This window comes from Antechinus flavipes, chromosome 2 (genome assembly GCF_016432865.1).
Source record: "Antechinus flavipes isolate AdamAnt ecotype Samford, QLD, Australia chromosome 2, AdamAnt_v2, whole genome shotgun sequence".
Classification (NCBI taxonomy): Eukaryota; Metazoa; Chordata; class Mammalia; order Dasyuromorphia; family Dasyuridae; genus Antechinus; species Antechinus flavipes.
The window spans coordinates 636,891,360-636,908,422 of record NC_067399.1 but is presented as its reverse complement, the minus strand read 5'-3'; the positions used below and the strand labels follow the sequence as shown (position 1 = coordinate 636,908,422).

Sequence of the window (17,063 nt, the reverse complement as noted above, 5' to 3'; positions counted from 1 at the left end):
AATTTTCCTAAAATTCTATTTACTTACTTATTTTTCTTGTATTTGTTTTGTGGTTTAATTTATCTAGTTCTGATAGAGCAAGGTTGAGATTTCTCCACTAGTATAGTTTTGTTGTCTATTTCTTCTTGCAGCTCTCTTTTAATGAGAACTTTAAAATGAGTTGTTTTATTCATTGGATTTTTTTTTTATTTCAGAAATTCTGTGTTTCAAAGAATTTTGTTTCCTATTTTGCCAAAATTATTCTTTGAAGAGTGATTTTCTTTCTTTTTTTTTTTTAAAAAAATTATTTTTGGCAAGGCATTTGGGGTTAAGTGATTTGCCCGGGGTCACACAACTAGGAAAAGTTAAATTAAGATCTGAGGCTGGATTCTTCCTGACCCCAGAGCCAGTGTTCTATCCACTGTGCCATGTAACTACCCCAGGAGTTATTTTCTTTAGACAATTTCTGTGTTTCCTTTTCTAGAGCTCTCATTTCCTTTCCTCATTTTTCTTCTAACTCTCTTTTAAGATCCTTTTTGAATTCTTGCCTTTTGAGATAGAGACCAACTTATATCAGCCTCTAGGGCTTCATCTGAAGATATTTTGCCTTTAGTGTCCTCAGGGTCTGAGGTTTGTTCTTTCCTGTCTCCATAAAAGCAGTCCATGGTCAGAGCTCTTTTTGCTCTTTTGGTCATTTTTGAAGGTTGCCGTCTGCTCTTAGGGTAAAGGGGAGACTGCCCCAAGCTTCCTCTTATAGATGGCCTGATGGTGTGGCTGGCTTCCTTCAGTGCTGGCTGGGCGTGGCCAACAGGGGTCACTATTATTTGCCTTCTGTAGTTGTGTTGGAGATCTCACAGCTAATCTGCAAATCCACTGGCCTCTGAACTCAGGCTGAGTAGCCAGCACTGCCTTATTTTGGCTATAAGCCTCCTGCTAGATTCTTCCAGCCATGGTCTCCCTACACTTTACTGTAATGGGCTTGCACCTGCCTGCAAGACCCTTCCCTCCCCTCACTGCCCGATTGAGACAATCCTTTCCTGAAGTTTGTCTAAAAGATCTTCTAGAATTTGTTACCCTCCAAATATTTGTAGGTTCTGTCCCTCCAAAACTCATTTGGAGGTTTGATCTGGTGTTGATCTGAGGGAGGCTAGGAAGGGCTCAGAAAAGGCCTGTCTACTCTGCTATCTTGGCTTTGTGCCTCAAAGATTCTTAAAAATGAATGCTAAAAATTGTCTTTTCTTCTAATGAGGGAAAAATAAAACGTTATTTGAAAAATAAATAAAATGTGTTGATCAGTAAGAAAAAAAAAGCTTTCAAAGACTTAAGAATTCTGATCAACTCCATAATCAGTAATAATTTCAGAAGTTCCACAGTGAAGCTTGCTACTTGCCCCATAATAGACGGGTGATGGTCTTATACATGCAGAATGAGACATATTTTTTTTTTAACATGGCCAATATAAGAATTACAATAGACATAGAATCATGCATTTCCCAGGAACTGCAAGGAAATTTTTCTCTGAAATGTTTGGGAAATCATCCTCTTAGAAAAGAGAACTCAAGTGGTCTCTATTAGATAGAGCTAAGATGGCAGTGCTTATGACTCCAAATAGGAAGCTGAAGCAACACTGTCAATTTGTGGTAATCAGTGGACCATGAAAATGGGAATTCTAATTTTCCATATCTACTACACTCCAACAAGGTGGAAGTTGGGATTTCTTGGCATAGAATCCAAAGTTTTCTCATTACATTCTGCCCTGATCATGCTGAGGATCCCTACCATTGACTATACAAATTTAAAACAAGGGTTATTTTCTTTTTCTAGTAGAGAAGAGGAGAGTAGAAAGAAGAAAAAATACATGCTTGTTAAATTTTTTTAAATTAAATTTTAAAAAAGAAAAAATTAACATTTTTAAATTTTAAGATTTGCAAAAGTTTATACAACTTATTTTTCTGATCTTTACAAAAATCCTGAGCTAGGAATTATCATTATTTCCATTTAAGATAAGGAAAATGAGGCTGAGAAAAGTTATTTGCCCACAGTCAAACAGCTGGGAATTAAGCAGAAATTAAAAACATGTTTTCACAGACATAAGGCAAGAATTTCTGTAATGGGAACACAGTAATGCAAAAAAAAAGGAAAATTGCCTCTCAATTTCTGGAGCCCCTATCAATGCTTCTCAAATTTGTTCTAATAACTTACTTGACTCATGATTCCTTTTACTGGAATTAATGCCCTAGAGTGTTTTATATTAATTGAGTCATTTGCCCATATTCATAAGAAGGTTCTCTTTACTGCTGAAGGATCGGGATAAATTCTTAGTGCCAAATCCAACAGGAACATAGATATTCTAGGTGAACTGGGTCCTCCATTCCCTTGATATGAGCTAAAGGTCCTTGGATACCTAGATACCAGGAAAAACTTGTACAAAGCATTAAGAAGTTTGAATTAATAAATTCAGGACCCAGAGGGAGAGAACTCACTCAGTTCTGCCCTAATTGATCCCTGGCTTATCTAAGTTCCATCAAGCCTTGGTCTGAAAACAGGTCCCTGTTAACTACCTAGCCTAGGAGGAAGATGACCATATGCTACTAAAATATAGACCATTATCCAGACTCAGTCTTTGTATCTCATCAAGGAAGTAGCTCTTTTTGGCCATTACGTGGCCTCCTCTGTTTTCCTTTGGTGGCCCCAGGGTTGTAAGTACTTTTGGTTCCTGGTTACACAAAATAAAATCCTTGCCCAGATTATTGGCAAACATGGTTTTTGCAGGTTTCCCACAAAAGAGCTTTCCTCTTTTCCCTCCCCAATAAGGAGCCAGACTGGAACTCCAGGCAAGGGGGCACAATGAAAGAAACCTGAATGGTATGGGGCAAAATTAGAAATTCACCTAACTGGAATGTAGATTCTGTGTCTGAAAAGACTGGATGGGAGGATGGCAGTAGCAAGCAAAAGGAAGAGGTAACTGAGAGTTTCAATGTTAATCAGAATTACAATAGACATAGAATTACGCATTTTCCAGGAGCTGCAAGGAAACTTTCCTCTGAAATGTTTGGGAAATCATCCTCTTAGAAAAGAGAGCTCAAGTGGTCTCTATTGGTTTAGTAAAGATAGAGCTAAGACGGCAGTGCTTATGACTCCAAATAGGAAGCTGAAGCAACACTGCCAATTTGTGGTAATCAGTGGATCATGAAAATGGGAATTCTAATTTTCCATATCTACTACGCTCCAACAAGGTGGAAGTTGAGATTCCATGGCATAGAATCCAAAGCTTTCTCATTACATTCTGCCCTGGTCATGCTGAGGATCCCCACCAGCCTTCCATGGCTGAAGTCTACCTGGTGGTGGACTGTTGGTTTAAGAGCATATTCTAAAGAGACTTCAGAAAAACCAGAAAAGACTTAAACTGATGCTGAAATGAGCAGAACCAGGGAATACTGCACACAGTAACAGCAACGTTGCTCAATTATCAACATTGATAGACTTCACTCTTCTCAGAAATACAATGATCTAAGAGAGTTCTAAAAGACTCATGATGGAATATGCTATCTATATCAAAGAACTATGGAGTCTGAATGCAGATTGAAGCTACTATTATTTTCACTTTTTTCTTCTAATTTTTCCCTTTCAATCTGAATCCTTTTTCACTAGTGATGTGGAAATGTATTAGTGTGATTGTGCATATATAACCCATTATCAGATTGATTGCCATCTTAGGAAAGGATGAGGGGAAGGAGAAAAAAAAGGAAATCAAAATCTTATAAAAAAAAATATTTTTTTAAAGAGCATTGCCTAGGAAAAGGAGGACAAAACCAAGGAGAACTATATGCAGGCAACAAGATTTTACTTGAGATTTGGAACTGTCTTTTGCCCTTCTGTGTATCCTTGGTGCTTAGCACTGCAGTAGGTATCCCTGAGTGAAGGAGGCAAAGTCAAGCCAAGAGAAAAGCAGTTGTCATAGACACTGAGGGTCAAAGACAGTGCCTTTGGAGAGAGCTATTTCCACAAAGAAAGAAGATATTTTTATTCTCAGGCTGAGTGGGAAAATCATGCAGAAATCCAAGCAGACTTTCTAGAGATCATGGCTTGTTTGAATGGCATTTATTAAGTGAGTAGAATAACAGAGGGCATATCAGATAGACTTTTTATTGGAGATTTTGTTACACTTTCAGTTACGTGCTGGGATGTCTGTGATCTACATCATCAGGGAGCTGTACACCCATGCTCTGTAGAAGGTTGGAAGCAGGTCCTGCCAGTCCAGCTTGGGAGTGATAGGATTCTAAGATATTTGAGACCAAATTCAGATCCACATCCACAGGTTCTAGAACAGAACCATCTGCTGTCGCTTTATCATCATCAAAATTGTTGCCAAGAGTCTGAGATGGTTTCTTTGTCAAGTTGTCCTGGAAAAATCAAGACCAAGAAGAGGAAAAAACCATGAGATTCTACAAAGTCAGGACAGACGGATTGAAACTTAATTGAAACAGCAAAAAGCTAAGAAAACTGGAACCTGAGTCCAAAAAGGAGAAGAAAGGACTCAACCTCTATAGCAGGAAGACATCTCTAAGGAGAGCTCATCTCAAAACGGTCACATTTGGTTCCAAATAGTGAAATACTATCTGCAGGACTCTGACTACCAATCAAACAGATTTCCTTCTTCTGTGGAGGGCACTGTGAGCTTGCTCCAAGCTCCAAGCACATGGCTGGTTTCTCTCTCCAGGTCTGTCCCTCCCTCTGGCTTCCCCCCACCTCTTTTTGTCACAATCAGTTCTGGTTCTAATGACCCTGCTGGGCCCCACTCAGAACTCCAAAAAGTGAAAGCAATCCTAGGCCTTCTTCTGGAGCCTTTCCTTTGTCAAACAGGAAATCCAATTGAAGTCAATGACATGTACAAAAGGAGAATGGAAGGGTGCCCACCTAAAAATTGCTTACTTCTAAGGGACTTGAGAGAAAGAAGGAAGTGGCTTTACCCTTTGTTTCCAGGTGGTGAAGCTTTTCCCGATGCTCGTCTGGGCGAGTTCTTGGTCCATCTGTGCCATTAATGACTTAATGCTCTCCAGTGTTTCCTTAGTAGAGACATTTCCCTCAGGGTCCTGGGTTACAAGGTCTAAGTCATCATCACTGTCGAGGTATTCGGAGTTCTCCTCATCCAGATCATCATTGCCACAATCATCAGAGTCTGACTCCCCAGAATCTGGACCTGTGCAAGTGAGAGGAAACCCAAGGAGAGCCACAGGCCCTGAGCTTGTCCCTGCGGCCTAGGGCTGGCTGCTTCAGACATACCCGTGAGAAAGTGCAAACAGGACCCAGAGCAACAGCGTTCAAGAAGGCCTCGAAGGTCAGAGCTGGTCAGCAGAGGCAGGCTGGGAGGAGCACCGAGGCTGAAAGGTGCTCCAAACCACTCCCCAGCAAAGCCTTCTGGAAGCAAGCCCTGGGGAGTGCCAAGGCTGCACTCCATCTGCTCCCCGGGAAAGCTTTCTGCAGACCACAGCACGTGTCTCTGACCTTCTATCAGCCTCAAACTCCTTTAGAGAATGCCAGAAAAAAGCATGTTGTGACTTACCCAAAATCTTGTCAAAATAACTGAGGAAAGAATCTGCATCAAAAGTGACAGGTGCCTCCGACGGCTCCCTAGGAGTCCAAAGAAAGAGCCACAATGAGGCCTTTGTGAGGTCTCTCAATGCAGAAGTGCCCACTCTGGGCAGGTGACGGATCAACTGGGGACAACCTCTTTCTTAGTGCACCTCTTGTCCTGACGTCTGCTTCCGACAGAGACTCATCATGCAGATGCCAAGGGGGCACAGATCGGGGGTCAAGATCCCTGATGCCTGCTCGTAAGGCAGGTTCCTCCCCCGCTTTCCATCAGGGCACTGTTGTGTGTTCTTAACACTTTCTTATAAATGAGAGTCATTAATATTCTCATCTCATCCCACACCATGATTCTCCAGATAGGAAACATGACACTGACCATGGTTTCATAGCAAAGCTGGCACTCAGGCCCAGGGATGCTGCAGAGGTAGCAAACAGCAGAGCAGGGATGGAGGAGAGCCCTCCTCCTGCCACCACAGTACTTTTCCCCTTGAAGCTATGGAAATCCCACTGCCTGACAGGGGTAGGGAGGGAAAGGCTCTGAACCACTGGGCAGGAGAAATACCAAGGCCAGGCTCCAGGGAGCCACACCCTGAGGAGCAGGGATAAGTCAGGTACACACCGGGGCAGCTCTGCTCCTTTGTGGGTGGAGACTTTGGACACAAAGGCCTTCATGCTGTCAGTGACTTTGGTTAGGTCATAGGGCTGCTCCGTTTCCCCCTGGGGAGTGGGAATGAGACCCGGTTCGCCTTTACCAGCAGTCTCTTGCAGAATCTGGTCCAGCTGATCCGGTGAGAGATACAACCAGTGATCATCTACCAGAGAAGAAAGTATACAAGAACACTTCCAGAACCTGCTCAAGATCGGTCCTGGAACACACTAAGAGTACAGGGCAAATAAAAATAATCATTCTGTGGCTGAATATCTCCTTCTAACCAATTTCTATGGGTTTCAAAAATAATACGAACACAGGAGCTGTCATGTCTTACCTCCCTTTCACCCCCAAAAAAGATTCAGAAGCAGTTAACCAAAAAGTAGTTTTAAAAAAGGTATAGTCTGTCCATGTGAAGCACAAAATTCTAACTATATTGCAGCAATACATTCAGAGATACTACTACAAGTAGTAACCTCTCCCACCAGCTCTTCCACTCAAAGAGAGCCACTTACCATCCTCTAAGGGGAGATCAGCATCTTCTTTCTTAAGCTCCTCCAGTTCAAAGGACATTGTTTGTAATAAGGTTAAGATTTCTTCCCCTGGAGTTATGTCAAGAAAGCTACAACAAGAAAAGAAAATAATGTACAATTTATGAAACTTGAAGCCCAGCAATCAGCTAATCCACAATGTTGGAATTTTAGCTCTAACAAGAACATGAGATCATCTTGTTCAACAACCTCATTTTAGCATACAAGAAAACCAAGATCCCAGAAAGACCACGAACTTGCCTAAGACCAATTGGTGAAAGAACCAAGCCTAGAATTCAAGTTTCCTGTTTTCTAGTCCAGTGTCCTTTTCGCCATCCCTTGGTAACTGATTGGATTTGGAGTCAAAGTAAAAAGAAATCAAAGAGCCAAGATTGTGAACTTAAGTGCCAGAAATAATGGTGGTATCATTTACAAATGGGGAAGTGAGCTCAGCAGATCCCTGGCATTCTGTAGAGGGCACAGCCCATATCTACCACGGTCACTCCTACAGGGCACAGAGCAGCCAGCAGCTCAATCTACTGTACCCTTTGCTGACTTCTAATCCACAAAATAGATCCCCAAAGGCAGCATATTGACTTAGAAAACAACAAATTAACATGTCATCTTGCATTTTCATTTATTTTGTTAAATATTTTCCAATCACATTTTAATCGGATTTGTGCTGCTCTGATAAGCTGTGAGTTTGACACTTCTGCCCTAAACAATTTTCCTGGGTTTTTTCCCCCTATTATGAGCTTTACTCATGTCTGAGATAGCCATGATTTATCAGGATTTCTCTTTCTCTTCTTCCACAATTCCCCTTTTAAGTCCCAGGTAGCCAGTTTACATACTGCTTCCTCCTATTCCCTAATCCCCCTAGATATGATCAAATGACCCACATTTCACTTTTTGTACTTTTATCTCAAGTACCAAAGCCTAGCACGGTGCCTGACATAATATTTAAAAACTACTTTTTTCAATGATTATTTATCTTTCTTGATAAATAAAATACCAAAGGGTATTGAGAAAGGGACAATCTTACTTTTCTGGCCCATTCACAGATTGTTGAAAGTAGTTCTCTGCCATGTGTAGTTTCTGCAGGTACTTAGCAGAGCCTTCTATCTCTCCCTGAAAAATGCAGATCATTGAGGCTGATCAGATGATAAATCACACACACTATGGTATTAAACTTCTAGGTTTGTCTCACACTCCAGAGATTCTACCCCAAATATCATATGTCACACAAGTGTATAAGGATTTCATTTTTGTTATTTTCCCCCAGACACATGTAAAATGCAACATTTGTTTTTAAAACTTTCAGTTCCAGATTCCCTCCCCACGTTGAGAAGGCACATGTGAAGTCACACAAAACGTTATGGAAGGATTTTAAAACATTTGTGTTAATTCTTCTTGATATGTGCATGTAAAGAATACATTATTAGCCCTACCTCAAAATAGTCATTCTGTTTCAGACTGTCAAGAAAGCCATTCCAGACAGGGGTGGTAGTCACTGGAGACTTCTTGAACTCAGGAAGCGGACTGGCTTTAGTGCACAAAATCTCAAAGCCATGAGCCTAAATCACAGACACAGGAACAAAAAAGAGAAAAAAGTGAATGTTGTTTTATCTGCACAGGCTCAAGGTGGCAAGGGCAGCTGGAGATTCTCTATGAAAACCTCGACTAAGTACCAAGTTTCTTAATGTTTACAAGTATGGTATAACATAAAGAGCTCTAGCTGTAGAATATGAAGTTCTTTAACATTTTAATTGTGTCTTCTTAGGCACATTGTCCTCAATCTTTTTGAGTCTCAGGTTCTTGATCTAGAAAATAAAAGGTGAACTAGATTCTCTCTCAAGTCTCTTCCAGCTCTTACTCCTATTATCCTCTGAATTACAAAAAGATGGCAAAAACTCAAAAAATCTTTACAAGCATGGTATAACATAAAGAGCTCTAGCTGTAGAATATGAAGTTCTTTAACATTTTAATTGTATCTTCTTAGGCACGTTGTCCTCAATCTTTTTGTCTCAGGTTCTTGATCTAGAAAATAAAAGGTGAACTAGATTCTCCCTCAAGTCTCTTCCAGCTCTTACTCCTATTATCCTCTGAATTACAAAAAGATGGCAAAAACTCAGAAAAATCTTTAAGTCTCTAAAGAGCACTCCTGGCAGTTGACTAGATAACAAGTTCAAAACACATTTATGAATTTCAACTCAACTAGAATTATGAGTTCAAAGACCTCCTTGGAGAAAAAATATCATTTAAGATAAAGGAAATTTAATTATTGTGCTCATTTAGAATAGGAAAAAAAACAGACTTGCCTCTCTCAGTACATGAACACCTATACACTAGAAAAGTATACAAGGAGAAGGAAAATCATAAAAACGTATTTCTGATCAAGAAAATTCCCCGATTGTCTTTGGGATCTTGAAGGAAGAAAAATTACTGATAAATTAGACATGACCTCAGACATTTCAAAAAGAATCATTTGATTTTAGGAGTTATTCTGAACTTAAAGAAACTAAAACTATCTCCTATAAATATTACCAGTTTCATGCCAAGTTCATGTGCTCGATACTGGGGGTGAGACTGAGGAGGCAGACTATACCCACTTCGGCGGTCTGGCACAAATCTCTGTTGTACCAACTGCGCATATAAACACTTTGTGAATGTGACCTGCATAAAAAAAGAAGAAAAAAACAAATATATTAATCACAATTTCCTGAAGGGAAAAAAATCAGTACAGTATTTTGTAACATTAAAGTAAGACAAAAAAAAAAAAAATTAAAGTAAGACTTTTAACACAATTTAAGATAACATATAAAAGGACCATCTATTCCCCTGCCTTACTTTCAGTTCTCTGATGTGGTTGTTAGCATCAGCCTTGTTAAATGACAGATTTGGGGCAAAGTGAAAAATAATCCTACATTCTATAGAAGAGATGACAATAATTTATGCTGACAATTACACAGAGCCCTTGAAAATGAGTTTCTTTCTTATTTTAGTAGAGAAAGACAAATGGGGACTTACTAAATCAACCATTCCTTACAAAAATTTAATGACAAAATTCCAGTCCACCAAAGGAGAAAAAATAAAAAATTGAGAGCAGAATCTTACTGAAGCCATTATACGTGTTTCTGGCAAGAACGTTTTGAAAATTCGGCAAGCTCGAAGGTCAACAGGATCCCGTAAGTAAAAGGCCTGGACAGCTGCGGCTACCAGCTGAGGACGTTGTTTCAAAACTGCCACAGCAGCAGCTGGGAGGAAGCAGTGAGCTCGATGAAAGGATGTCTGTATTTTTTCTGGGTACCTATGATGGATAGCAATATTGTTAAGAACCTACACATCATGTTATAGTTTTGGATTCTGGTGGTCTTGAGGAGAAGAGCAGAGCTCGATCTATACGTACATATGTACATACATACATACATACACTCTGAAGAAGCACAAAGAAAGAGGAGGAAAAGTGAAGGAAGGGAAGGGGAGAATAGTGAGAGATCTTAAGGGACACCATTTATTGGTTTTTTGTTTATTTAAAGGCACTCCGGGGCAAGTAAAAAGCAACAATGCTTATTGCTCTGAGAAAAACTAGAGAAAATATACTGAACACAAGATAAAAAATTTCATGACTGTTATTACTTAAATAGTACAATGTACATAATATTCAGTACACACTGACTGAATTGTTTCTCTGTTAAGTGAAGGTCAGTTTTCCAAATATAAAGTCTAATATTCTCCTATTTACCCCCAAGGATAAAAGGGTACTCACTTTTAATGAAAAAAAGCACAAATGCTTTTCTAAAACTATTCTTATTTTCTTTGTGACCCTTGACATGCTGAACAATAATACATTTAAGATTCAACTAAATTTTAGGTCATAATTCAATTCATAATTGAATTCAAAATTCAATACTACATACAAATAATGAAAATACAATTTAATAGTATTGGTCTGCATGGAAACTGAAAATGATTAAATAGGTGAAAGAAATAATCAAAAATAATAACATTATAAAAAAGGCAATAACAATACAGAAACAATACAGAAAACTAACAATTAGTTCCTCAACTAATAAGAAAAAAAGAAACTCAATGAGCTGAATCTATGCTTATAAATCTTTAAAACTGGATGTGAGAAAGATCAAAATATTTAAAAATCAAGAAAATAATTGAAGATTTTTCTTAACCTCAAAAATACAGTCAAATAAGGAACTTGGAGCCCAATCTGTAAAGAAACTAATTACTCGGAGGGCAAGCTATAGATAGAGTAAGATCACAGTACTTCTCATGTTTATCTGCTAATTGTAATTGTGGTATGAAAAGAACCCCAGGAAAGCCTAGGGTTGAAATCATCCTTTGAGTCAATTTTGACTCTATAAGACGTGTGGTTACATAACATCTTTTTGCCTCATTTTCTTTCCCTATGAAATGGGGTTTACTAATATGAAGTATCTACCTATGCAAATGGCTAATTTATTTATGCTAATGAAAAGCTAGAAACATATTCCCTGTTTAACAAATGGGGGAATGACTGAATAAATAATGGTATGTTAATCTAATGAAATATTATGGCTCCATTAAAATTGATAGATATGAAGGAAACAAGGACCTCTAGAATGACTTATATGAAGTAATGTAAACTGAGATTAAGAGAATAAGAATAGTAAATCCATCATTATTGCTATGAATATCAAAAAAAATAACATTTATAATTATATAGACATATCTGAATGCTTTAATTTTTTTTTTTTTTTTTTTTAGTAAAAACATGTTGTAGAACTTTCTTCCCCTCTTGTCAGGATCTGTTGTTTCCTCAAGATAAGGCACCTCCAGGGTAGAAATATTTCTTTGCCTATACTTTCCTTATTAGAGCTGCTTGAGAGAGTAAATGACTTGCCCAGAGTCACACAGTCAACTCCTGTTAGAGAAAAGACTTAAACGCTAGTAGCTTTCCTACTCACATTGTTGCTGTTAATTAAATTTGGGGATGACATTGAGAATGATTTTAATTTATTATTTACCTAATAAAGCAGTTAAAGGTTGACCTGTCTACTTTACCATGCTACCTATTCTAATCAAAAGATAAACTGTAAACTTTATTGTATATGTAAATTTTATTTGGAAATTTTCTCCACGTGTGGCTTGATTATTTTTATTAGTAAGTATCGTGGTTAACTTTGTAATATTTTTAAAATTTTAAAATAATACAGCCTTATTGTCTTTATTTTAAAGATACTGTAATTCTAACACTGGTCAAGAGAAAGTAGGAGTCCAAAAGAAAACTAGTGAAAGAAATCCCATTATTAATTGTGGTTCAGGATGCTCTAGTGACAACATTTTTTTAACATGACAAAACCTGTTTTCTTACCCCTTGATGCGCCTGTTAACTGCTGCCCGGATAGATTGGGAGGCAAGGATTTTTTCAGAGTGCCTGGTGATAATGGACAATGCCTGATTGATTGTCGGAGGTGTGGCAGGTAACCAGGATATTTCCCCAGCTTTTCGTGGTGCTGGAATAAGGCACAGTTCTCCACAGTAGAAAAATACCTAGTAAAGTAACATGGGAAATGACACAAACAACAAAAGTACTCTTTAAGGTGATACCTCATTAATATCCACACACAAAGAAACCACTATTTCCTCCCTGTCCATTTGCAGCAATGAAGTATGCTTACTCTGTTGGTGCTATTATCAGGATCCAACCATTTAGGGAGAAATTCAGCAGCTTCTATTAGCAAGAATTCACCATCATTGTCTTCAATCCTATTTCAAAGGAAGTGTCAATTTTGCTCATGAATATTAATCAAATTTACTTTTGTCGCAACAATAACACTCAATAAGTAAAAATTGATATCACACTTTTAGAGTTTGCATTTTATATAATTATTTTAGTAATGAAAATGTTTTTCCCATCATTAATATATTTTCTTCTCAATATTTTGTAAATGATATCAAACCCTGTTGATGGTTAAGATTCAAAGGCCTTTAAAAATGGATAACTTACATTTAATTTTTTCCATCACTGGACAAATGAACTTTAATGAAACTCATCTTATAGGAAGAAAAATCTTTGTTTAGCAAAAATATATTACTGGTGTTTTAAAAAAAAAGAGAAAAAAGTTTATGTGGAAGATATTCATTATTTGAGTTATCTGTTTTGAATAGAGGAAAGCTGACCAAAAAGGATATGAATTTCAGTGGTGACAAAAGGACTAAACAAAAATCAAATGCTAAGCTCTCCTCCTACTGGAAGTATTTGGAACTGCCATAATGTTTTTTAAAGGAACTATGAACCGGAATTGAGCACTTTTGCACCTTAGTATTTACCTATTTTGCTTTCTGCATGAGTTATTGATTGATTCTACTTCAAATTTTGCTGTATTATTTTATAAAGGAAAAAAAAAAGTATGACTAGGGACCAATTAAGGAAACTCATGAGAAAGACTTCTGATTTTTTTTGGACTTTGAGGGAAATTGAATTTAACTAAAATTTACTTTAATCTTCCACAAGAAAAAGCAAGGCTATAGAAAGTACCTTAAAACATCTTTCCAATGTTATTTTTAGATCTATTTTGCATTGGGCTGAATAAAAGTAATATAAAGTCATTCTCTCAATTACAATTACAATAAGATTTTTAGTATTTTTAGAAGTAAATTTAGTACCTTGCTACTAACTCTGGAAACTTCTTTGTAATCTGCTTTATTAGGTAAACAATAAACCATTCGTCCTCAATGTTGTCCCCAAATTTAGTTACACCAACAATATGAGCAGGAATGCTACCTGAAAACAAGAGAAAACCAAGGGGTGTTTTTTAAATAGTTAAACCAATTCAGCACTGAAAACACAGCAGGATAAGAAATGCTCCTGCTAATAATATGTATGGAAGATAGTCCACAAAAATCAAATCAATCAAATCAAATCAATGAATCAAAAAAAAAAAAAGAATGGGCTCTGTCAGTATACCATGTTGGTTGCTTTGCAATACTGCAATGTACCACTTATACAGGTCTGACTTCTGTAGCTTCAATGGTCTCAAACAATGGCCTAGGAAGTAAAGGTGTACCTGAGTAGCCAGTATCTGTCGCCAGAAGCTGAGCTAATTCCAGGCTTTCACCCAAAGCTGCACAAAATCATGCTGCACATGAGCAGCACAGGTTAGAAGGCAAAAAGTGAAGATTAACCCCTTTGGTAGAGCATTTGGTCCAGAGTTGAAACGAAAACAGGATTTTCTTTAAGTCAAAGCTTTATTTCATCAAAACAGGTGGGCCAAATAGCCAAATTAGCAATCAGGGTCAAGCAGAAGAAAGCTTTTAATTTTGGCTTTAAATCTTATTATGAATATTAAGGCTGCTAAAAACAGAATCTTTTCCAGACAGTAACTAAGGCACGGGGTCTGTTAAAAAGTCAAAACAGCAACTTACTTACCTGGGACCAAGGAACAGTTTATGGGGCAAGTGTTCCTTCTGTGAGCTCAGCACGTCTCAATGTACTTATGTCAGTGATTTTAGAAAATATTTATGGGGACAGCTAGATGGCACATCCATCCTAGATAATTAATATTTCCTAGCTGTTTAATCCTGGAAAAGTCACTTAACCCTGATTGCTTCACACACACATCCATCCAACCTCCTCTCCTCTCCCCAAAAAAAGAAATAAAAGATTTATGTTAGTAATTTTCATATGCTAGTTTAGGGCCCGAGGTCAGGGTCTAGCACATTCGCTACAAAATCTGAGAGATGAAAGAAGTAATTCATTTTGGACCCATCGTGTATTCCAATCAGTATTAATCAATTTGATAAAATCATATCAAAATTCTGTATATAAGACCCCAGAACTATGAGCTGCAGATTCTAAGCTCACTTGCTTAACTATAGGAAGTTGGCTAAAGGCCCTCCTCTACCCTACCCTTGTTTTGCCTCGTGATGATGACCAAGCCTAGTTTGGCAAGGTGACAACTACATGGAAAGACTCCCAAAATATTTTTGTACCTCCAGACTAATTACTTGTTCAATAAGAGCAGATGATCAACTTTTGATCATTTAGGTCACTTGATAGTAATAGCTGGTACCATTTCCTCCTGCCCAAATTAATGAGAATTCTAGCCATCTTATGTGGAGATGTTATTTGCTTGACCCAACTTATGATCTTGCTGACATTGCTTATTCAGTGGAATGATTCTATATTTGGAATATATTCTGTTCTGAAATGACCGGACACCTTGCCCTATAAAAATAGAGTCCTGAGGAGGAAGCATCTCAGATCATAAAGAAGACCTGAGATCCACTTCATTAAAGGGGTCCATGGACCCTTTAATAAAGTGTCATTAGCTCAGACATCAGCCTCGTCTCTTATTGTAGGCAGGATAATTTTAATCTCCACAGAGAGAAATTGGGAAAGAAGTAGGTTTAGGGAGATTATAAATTGTTGACACATAATTAGAGAAAATTACAAGGAGAAATGTCCAAAAAGTTGGTAACTAGGGCTCAGGAGAAAAACTTAGAGCTGGCTACAGAGATCTGGAATTCACCTGTGCAGAAATGATCACTGAATCCACAAGAAAGAATAATAAGAATTTGTATTAAGAAGAGGGAAGCAACCTACTGGGAAAGCTTGGGATATATTCAATTAGGACACAGATGATGATTCAGAAGGGGGACTGAGAGGGAGCAGAGAAACTAAAGCAAAAAGAATAATGAAAACCTAGAGGAGAAAGATCATCCCTCTTATAAGAATGACATGTAAGGAACATGAGAAATAACCTTTACCTTTAGCAGGTTTATATCTGAGATTAAAAGGCTGATTTTGCCAGATATAAGAGACCAGCAGAGGTGCAAACTGGGTTGTTATGGTTGCAATATACTTCTGAAGAACCTGTTTGTGTTTTTCTGGATCTCTTGGTTCTTCTGGTAACAGAAAGAGATGATACTCCACTGCATCTTCTGCCACTGACAGTTTCATGTTCCCCTCCATTCTTGTTCTTAGACACCTGTATTTCAAAGTTTGAAAAACATGAATCACATAACTGGTACCCCCCCTTTCTGAAATCCTTATATACTTTCAAAGTGCAGCTTTAAGGTCATTCTTCTGCAACCTCCTCTGATACTCAGAAATTTTTGTCTTTGAATTCTCATATTACCTCCTATCTTCTCTATATATTTTTGGCCTCTTTGTACAATATCTGTATGCGTCTTAAGTGTTAGAGGAAGGTAAAACTATAGTGCTTACAGAAATTTTACAGAAATCTTTTTTTTTTTTCATTGTTGCAGCCCTTTCAGGTTCTGGCATATAATAAGTACTGAATAAATCCTAAATGAATTACACTGGGAAAGGCAAGGTGAAGATGAAAAATCGCAATAGAAGTTATCTGGGGATCAGGATTTGAATTTCATGCGACTTTGGATACATCAATGAGTTTGCTTATGATTTGCATCTCTTCCCTACCCTCTGAACAAAGGCAGTTGCGTCAAGCATCAGATAGAAAGCAGGATCTGAGTTCAAATCCTTACTCAGGGCAGCCCGATTAGCTGCGCGATCCCGAGCCATAATACTGCCTCCGTAAAAGTAGAATTGATATAAAATCTACTTTGCAGGATGGTTGTGGGACAAAGGGAGACATCTGCAAAGTCCTTTGGAAACCTTGATAAATGCTATTATAATAAACTGCCCACATTTGGGGGCATAACACAATACAGGTTCGTCATTTTTTTTCTAGAGGAGGTGATGCTCCAGACAGCAAGCCTCTGCCCCACGGACGATGACGGGGGTCTCCAAAGACATCTGGGCGTTTTACTAGTGAAGTTTCCCGCCGGAGAATCTGCTGACCTCCGCAGCCACCTCCCCAAGACCCCCGAGGAGCCGCCCGAGGGGGTTCGAGTCGGACTTCTTAGTCCCCAACGGAAAAGCGGTGGCGGCCACCGTCCGGCCCCCCACGTCGAGTCAGCGGGCCGCCCATGGCCGCAGTTTGAAGGGCTAAGGAAATAGGGGTGGTCGTGACTGCCACCGGAGCAAGTGACCACCGCGGCTCTCACCCTCCCGGCACTCATGGCAAAGCCGGCTGCCTCACACCCTGGCGGCCACTCTGCCTCGCCCGCCCTCCGCCCGCTGCCCGCACGCACCGGGCTCAGGCGGCCGCCGGCAGGTAAGATGTCCGAGGCCGGCCGGCCCCACACTGCCCCCAGGGCCCGCCAGGGAGGTGATAGGAGCCAAAAAGAGAGGAGGAGCGGGGAGGCCGCCGCGGCTCCGCTGACATCACTCCCGCGCGCCACGCGCCGTCACTTCCGGTGCCGCCGGGAAGGAGAGAGGAGGGGGCGGGAAA

The 17,063-nt window shown here is 39.0% G+C and overlaps 1 protein-coding gene across 1 annotated transcript; it reads right to left on the bottom strand.

The window, feature by feature from the left end:
• Positions 1-4,065: 4,065 nt before the first annotated feature.
• Positions 4,066-16,962, bottom strand: ECD (ecdysoneless cell cycle regulator). The gene is made up of 14 exons (XM_051982159.1): positions 16,864-16,962; positions 15,514-15,734; positions 13,411-13,528; positions 12,423-12,510; positions 12,116-12,294; positions 9,865-10,057; positions 9,295-9,423; positions 8,199-8,324; positions 7,793-7,878; positions 6,736-6,842; positions 6,191-6,383; positions 5,543-5,610; positions 4,950-5,179; positions 4,066-4,382 (listed from the first exon to the last, which is right to left on the bottom strand). The coding sequence occupies exons 2-14, from the start codon at positions 15,716-15,718 to the stop codon at positions 4,152-4,154; spliced, it is 1,953 nt and encodes a 650-aa protein (XP_051838119.1). The 5' UTR covers positions 15,719-15,734; positions 16,864-16,962; the 3' UTR covers positions 4,066-4,151.
• Between the last annotated feature and the right edge of the window lie 101 nt (positions 16,963-17,063).

Coding starts and splice junctions, on each gene's coding strand:
- ECD (XM_051982159.1), bottom strand. CDS start 15,718: ATGGAGGGGAACATGAAACTGTCAGTGGCAGAAGATGCAGTGGAGTAT. Junction 10,058..12,115: donor GTTAACAGGCGCATCAAGGG/GTAAGAAAACAG, acceptor TATCCATCATAG/GTACCCAGAAAAAATACAGA. Junction 8,325..9,294: donor ATGAACTTGGCATGAAACTG/GTAATATTTATA, acceptor TCTGTGATTTAG/GCTCATGGCTTTGAGATTTT.